General features: G+C 35.2%; 1 protein-coding gene across 2 annotated transcripts in view; it reads right to left on the bottom strand.

Annotated features, from left to right (window-relative positions):
- Positions 1-7973, bottom strand: part of LOC106867807 (atrial natriuretic peptide receptor 1) — an 822997-nt gene that overhangs the window by 337906 nt on the left and 477118 nt on the right. For both annotated transcript variants that reach the window (XM_014912829.2, XM_014912828.2), the window contains exon 6: positions 911-1049. In XM_014912829.2, the coding sequence (XP_014768315.1) occupies positions 911-1049 (139 nt within the window). The remainder of the gene's footprint in view (positions 1-910; positions 1050-7973) is intronic.

The raw sequence follows: 7973 nt of genomic DNA, 5'->3' as shown, positions 1-7973 counted from the left end.
TATGTATGTATGTATGTATAAATACACACACACACACATATACATATATATATTTATGTATATATATATAATATATATAGTCGGACATTAAGAATAACAATACCAAAAAAAACAAGAGAACTTGCACATGGAATGTATTATTTTGTCGCTTGATAAAGGTGGAATAAAAGAGTAAGTTTTTGACGTTTCGAGCATAGTTCTTCGTCCGAAAGGAAACCAGAAAAGTCTAGAGAAGGAAAAACAGCACGTGTGTGAGAGCAATAGAGTGCCACACATTTAACCATTGCATTCGATAGCCATGTATTCCATTACCCTCTAAAATAAATGCCAGATATAAAAATCTTATACTAAAGGATATGGTTTATAATGGTCAAGTACAAGATAGGAGGAGGATATCTAGTGCATAATTTATTCATGTCAAATTCATACGTTTTCTGGGGATAATTACGCAATCATTTCTACTTTAGGCACAAGGCCTGGAATTTTGGGGAAAGGGACTAGTCGTTTGCCAATGCTCAACTGGTATTTATTTCATCGAGCCAAAGAGAATGAAAGACAAAGTCGACCTCGGTGGAATTTCAACTGCGTTACTCATGATGATTACCTAAGATGTAATTTATTGCGAAGCTGTCACAAGGACACGTGTAAAGATTTATAAATATATAATGTAATACTATATTCAGTTGAATTGTACCAATATTAAAACCAACAAATAAAGTATAGTGTGTTAAAAGATATTTGTTTATATGTATCTTGGATTTAGAACATTTTATGTGCCTACATCTAACAGATATCTAACAATTAATTCTAGCCCTCTATATCTCAAAAGAAAGCTTAGAAGTTATATAAAAAAATATCTTGACAAACTCCCAACAAATAAAAAAATCGGCAGTTAAAAAATGTTACTTACGGTCTGGGGGGCATTTAGAACCATCAAAGCCACATTTTGGTGTATCTGGCGGTGCAGTTTGCCAACCACCTGGCCAATGAATCTTTTTATTCAGAACAGGTTCATACTTTTTTGTTCTCCCATAGTAGTTTGCGACAACCTATTGAATAAAAGTGAAATACTAAGCGGTGATCAAAATGAAATAAGCAAAATACATGCATGTTAATAACACTTCTTTACTACTACTACTACTACTACTACTACTACTACTACTACTAGAAGCTTAAAACTATTATAGTTAATTGTCAAATGCTAGTGAAATAGGTTACAATCATGAAATGAGACTCGTTGTAAGGAAGGGGACATGCTGTCCTATTTTTCTGATTTGAAACAGATATCACTTTCTAATTTTGGCACAAGATCTGCAGTTTCCGAGTAGCGGGTAAGTCGATTACACCAACTGGTGCTTATTTTATCAATCCTGAAAGGCTGAGAAGAGAAGTCGACTCCGGCGGAATATGAACTCACAACGTAAAATCGAACAAAATGCCGCTGAACATTTTAACAGGCATGCTAACGATTCTGCCAGCACACCGCCCTGTTTGAGATAGATATTGGTCGAGAGAAAAAGAGTAGCATTCAGTTACGAAACTTCAAGTATTAAAGTTTGTAAGAAGTCTTTGGCTGAAATGACCGGACGAAGAGCTTGACAGAGATTAAGAGTAGATGAGATTGACACCTCTATCATATACCTTTTATCTTTTACTTATTTCAGTCATTAGACTGCGGCTACGTTGGAGTATCACCTTAAAGAATTTCTATTCGAATGATTCTAGTACAGCACTTATTTAATTTAAAGCCTGATACCACCGCAAATGTTGCTGAGGTGTAAAAACACCAATATCGATTGTCTAAACGGTTGTAGGATACAAACACTGGTACAAAAGCGCGCGTGCAAGCGCGTGCACACACACACACACACACACACACACACACACACATATACGACGGGCTCCTTCTCTCCAAAACTCCTTCACTCACAACACATTAGTTGAACCGAGGCTATAATAGAAAACACTTGCCTATTCTGCCACGTAGTGGGACTGAGCCTGGAATCATGTGGTTGAGAAGCAGACTTCTCACCATATCGTCACGCCTGCGTTTATAAGCTATAAGTTAGCATATATTCTTTTGTCTTTGATATGGAGATTAGCTATAGTGGACTGTATGGTTTATTGAATCAAACCAGTACATTACGGGTATTTAATAAATCACTTCACGAAATATCAAAAATACAACTCTAAATTATCTGAATTCGGTATAAAGAAATTCGGAGATCTACTATTGGTAGGTTACTTTTAGTTTGAAAACAAATATAGTTTACATTTTAAGGTTAACTCTACTGGTTTTCAATAGAAATTATAGCCAGTACTGATTTGCTACGAAGTCTAATGCAAACAACAATGCGATCGAAGATGGAAATGTTGGTAATGGGTGTGTATGCATATATTAGGAGTTCTTGCTCCTTCTTTAGTAATACGTTCAACTCATTAAACATCCACGAACTCATTACTTAAATTGTTACTAAATATAGCGGTGTAACATTATTCGATATACCAATTATACCAGTAAAACGCAATATTGACTTATAAAGCGTTTAATATATTTTGTATTATAAGGCGACAAGCTGGCAGAAACGTTAGCACCCCGGGTGAAATGCTTCGTGGTATTTCGTCTGTCTTTACGTTCTGGGTTTAAATTCCACCCAGGTTGACTTTACTTTCCATCTCTTCGGGGTCGATCTAATCGACTGCCCCGCCCCCTCCCAAAAAATTTAGGACCTTGTGCCTAGAGTAGAAAATAATATATTTTGTAGTATATAATGGTTGCACAACGAAATACGGGGTCCCTGTTGTTGTTGGCACTCCGTCGCTTACGACGTCGAGGTTTCCAGTTGATCCGATCAACGGAACAGCCTGCTCGTGAAATTAACGTGCAAGTGGCTGAGCACTCCACAGACACGTGTACCCTTAACGTAGCTTTCGGGGATATTCAGTGTGACAAGGCTGACCATTTGAAAAAGAAACAGGAAGTAAGAGTGAGAGAAAGTTGTGGTGGAAGAGTATAGCAGGGTTCGCCCGCCCCCCGCCAGATCCTCGTAGTGCATTAGGTGTTTTCGCTCAATAAACACTCACAACGCACGGTCTGGGAATCAAATCCGCGATCCTATGACCGCGAGTCCGCTGCCCTAACCACTGGGCCATTGGGCCTCCACACGATGTCCCTAACAAGTCATTAACATGTACGTACCAGCTGCCAGGAATGTGTTTAATATGTAAATTTGGTATATTCAATAACGTTAGACTGCTGTATTTAGGGGCTATTTAAGCGATAAGTTCGTGGATGGGTCGGATGTGGTGCTGATGATAAAGGAGCAAGGACTCTTGAAATATGAATATACACCTATTACCTATTTTTCCATTTTCGATCTCCTTGTTGCTTATATCATACGGATGCGAAAAGTCGTAACAAATCAGTGCTAGTTATAATCTCTACAGAAAATCTCTCGAGATACCTAAGGTGAGAAGACACGTGAAGGAAAGATATGTATGAAACAAAAACAAACGCTATCGCCTAAAACTGAGAATATCAATCGGCAATTTATCAAAACATCTAAAATTTAAGAAATCTTACAAGAAATTAATTAATATTTCAGCATTCCAGTAAGAGATCTATAAATCAACTTATAGTGAATGTAAACACGGTAACTATAGAATCAATAATAAAAACTACATCCGTGCAAACAGATAATTGATGGACGCAGTACAATTAACTTTTTGAAAGTTTACATAAGATTTACTATTTGTATTAGCAGAATGAGCTGTTCCTAAAAATCAAATACTTATTAGTTTGAGAATTAAAGGTGACAACTAAGCATACGACAATAAGTGAAACTTTTAAAAATAGAATTACATTGTTTCTCTGTAAACGCTCTAGGTAAGTAAAATTGCAGCTCAATATAAATAGATTTAAAGAAGTAGACGTAGTTATTTGTAATCACAAACAACAGACTTTTTTAATAAATTACCAAGGAAGGAAAACAAATGTCTTATAGTGTGAATATATCAATACTTCACAACAAACAATTTACAAACAATGTTTTCATTCAGCGGCCGAACATATGTATGTGTTTACGTATGTATGTATATTGTCATACACACACGTGTATATATTTACATCATATACATACATACACGCATACATACATACACACACATATATATATATACATACATATATATATATTTACATATATATATATATATGCACATACACGCATATATATATATATTATGCGCATATGCATACATACATACATACATACATACATACCAGAGATAGTCTTCAGTTACTTTAACTGATTGCAGCTAACAGAAAGAAATGCGGAATCGTAAATAATTCCATTAATATAGATCAATTCTACTAACTTCGTACTGAGAGATGCATAATTTTTGTCTGCTCTATCCATAACATATTACATGTTGTTTTTGCGTGTGCACTTGTATTTCCGTTCAAAATAGACGAAATAACTATACATTACTTTGCGTCTAGATTTCTTTACAAAGCTTTTATCATTGCGAATTCCTGAATAATATATGTAATTCGATATGTTATTTTGTAATTTATATTAAATGATAAGAATATATTTTGGTATATAATCTCTGTTCAGAGATAGGTTTCCTCACAATTTTTTTCCTAAATTCTATGGAGTTTTCCATAGTCATGCGATTCATAAAAAATGTCAGGGTATCGGTGAACTACATCAACGTTTACACTTTAATCTCTGCATTATCTTTTCGACAGTTTTTTTAAAGACTATTTTACATTTTTCATTTCATTCTTCTTTTGTTATACTGTCCAACGACTCTGATATTTATGGCTAAAACAAAGAACATAGCAAATTTTCAAGTATTACTTGAAAATTTGCTATGTCGTGGGAGGTTAGGATCTGAAACTTCTTTAAAGCCAGTATTTCCCAGATAACAAAAGCAGGACTTCACCACATATTAATCAACTCCTATTTATTCATTTGAGAGTTTTTGTAAATAGGAATATCACATGACACCCATATAACCAAACTGCATTTAAAATATATGCTAAAATTAATGAGTAATGAAATAAAATGTATCATACTGCATACTATCTACTTTGTGTAAAAATTGATTCATTGTCCAGGCGATTACAAATAGGTGTGAGTTGGTAGATTCTGTGCATCAAAAATGAAATATTTGAAGCATTTGTTTCCATGTTTGATTAAGTCCCTTTACAATCATATCAGTTTTATTTTCCATCTTCGGTGAAACAACAAAACTTTTGCGCTTAACGGATCACGCCGTCATCACTTAAAGTTTGAGAGTTACATCTTTACTGACGATTCTTCAGTAGCAGAAAACACGAAACATCTTCGAAAGATTATACACACACACATCTACAAAACAAACAAGCATACATTATGTACATATCTAAGGATGTGTGCACACACACGCAGGCACCTATGTTTGGTGGTGGTGTATGTATTAACAGTAGATATTGCGATCTGACACTGCTATAGCAATGTTTTTGTTAGTGAGTACAGGTAGTTATGTGGTTATGGGATGTTTAATACACCAACTCAGAGTATTGCGACACCTGGTTAAATCAGACTACCGCCTAATGATACTCTGTGAACTCATGATCAGAGCTTGTCTTGACATTTGTGTGTGTGTGTGCATTAGCGACTGAGTGGCGGCGAGGTGAGGCTGCTGTAAACTCATTATTACCTCGCTAACTGTTGTTGCGTTCTGGTATATGAAGAAGAAGCTTACTCAGGCGGTACGTGATATCATCAACTTCAACACGTTCGTATTTCAAGTAAGATATAAGTATCACTAGGATATTCGCGGATAAAATTTTTGGAGTATTAGGATTATGTTTAGCTGATTAATATTTGAATTGATGAAGGCGTCGAGCTGGCAGAATCGTTATCGCATCACGTAAAATGCTTAGCGGTATGTCGTCTGTTTTTACGTTCTGAGATCAAATTCCACCTAGGCCCACTTTGCCTTTCATCCTATCAGGATCGATTAAAACATGTACCAGTTGAGCACTGGCATCGATCTACTTGACTTATCCCTCACTCAAAAATTGCTGGCCTTGTGCCCACACTTGAAAACATAGATGATATCGATTCTCAATGAGTCTCCACAGTAACACCACAGCCTGCCTTTTATATGTGCTTTTGATACAGTCGATTCTGTTACAAACATTGAAACAAACTCTGAGGTCTGAGAGTAATCAATCAATCATGGTTTCCTCCAACAGCACTTCTAAGACTCACTGCAAAATCATGGTTGTTGCTGCCCCTCTTACTCTGACTAAAGCCTAAAACAGTTTTATATTTTGGGGTTTGAATTCACCTTTTGTTTGTTCTCAGTTGGCAGAGCTATTACACATGACAAGCAGATCGCAAGGAATTGGACAATACATACAGGTTCATTGAAAATAGTCTTCACTTTTTAAAACTAAAATCGATACAAAGAGATTAGTCACCTAAACTAAATATGAGGCGGCAAAAGTAATTTTGAAGGAACATTCGAAATGGAAACACAAAATAACATAAATATTAAATTAGTTCACTATAAATACATTATTTAGAAGAATTCTAAATAACATCTATTCCAGCAATTGGAATGTTTTCGTAAGATAGCGGTAGTAACGTTTAAAAACATATTTGCGTCTTTCTATAAATCATGTTTAGAATTATCGTAATATGGAGGAAACGAAATTGTTGGTGAAGAACATGTGTGTGCGTGTGAATATATGCGTGCATGTGTGTGTGTGTGTGTGAGTATGTGTATGCATATGTGTGCGTGTGTCTGTCTCTGTGTGTCTCTGTCTTATCTAAATTATTCTTATTTAGGTAAAAGACTACACATTTATAGGTGACGGAACTAATCTATTGAATTAACACACAAACGTAGTAGGACCATGCTTCTTTAGGAAAAACGTAAAACAATGTGCAGGGTTGAAAGGCAAGAGCGATCTCAGCTTGATTTGAAATCAGGAAGAATCGATACGTAACTAAATACTACAACATATTTAGAATGACGCTCTACTTTATCTGTCAAATCTTCATATTCCTTGTTCTCTACAGCATTAACATAACAAGGAAGGAATGCTTTCAAATTCTTAGCACTGGAAACGACGAATGCTGTAGAGAACCGTTAATAGACGAGGAAATATGCTAAAATATTTCCGCAAATTATTCTACATCAATAAATTTAATGAATATTTTACTGTGAATAAGACTTAATTGGAAATATTATTATGAAATATTGGAAGAAAGTTAATTCATTTTCAGAGTGAATTATAGAATTCATATATTTAGAAATACAGCGTGAACGTGCATTAGTAATAACAGTGGCTTAAGAAGTTATTATTACATAGTGTCAGCTGATGGAGCAACGAGGTGATATTTACACCTAGAGTTCGATACACAATTATGACCTTGATATAGATACTTAAATGTTGATAGTTCATTTCGATTACCTGTTAATCAGATTGACTGGACAGTGTGTTGGTTGCCATTTAATATGGTAATTAGTAGGGATATGGCAGCGTGGTTAAAAATGGTGATATACTACGGGTTCAAACTCATTGCATTCTATCTTAGGCGGTTCTATTCTACTATACACTTCAGGTTCAGCAATTTCTTGTGAGCTAAACTGGGTAGATAGAAATTGCGCTGAAGTTTCACTTCAATAGAATATAAGCTTTGCTGAGTAACAGGCTTTAACTGTCACCCAGGTTAACATTGTCACGTTGCTTTTGGATGACTCTAGGAGAGAGTTCACTTACGTCTATGCTTTCAATCTAGTCCTCTACATCTGAGGATACACCACAGGGTTCCATTACTTCTACAAATATCAGATGCTCGCAAAATTATATATGTATATGCATATATATATATATGTGTGTGTGTGTATGTGTGTGTGTGTGTGTGTGTATGTATATATAAATTTATACATATATATATATATATATA

This window comes from Octopus bimaculoides, chromosome 8 (assembly GCF_001194135.2).
Source record: "Octopus bimaculoides isolate UCB-OBI-ISO-001 chromosome 8, ASM119413v2, whole genome shotgun sequence".
In the NCBI taxonomy this organism is placed as follows: domain Eukaryota; kingdom Metazoa; phylum Mollusca; class Cephalopoda; order Octopoda; family Octopodidae; genus Octopus; species Octopus bimaculoides.
The sequence above is the reverse complement of the archived record's forward strand: the minus strand, read 5'-3'. Positions and strand labels throughout refer to the sequence as shown.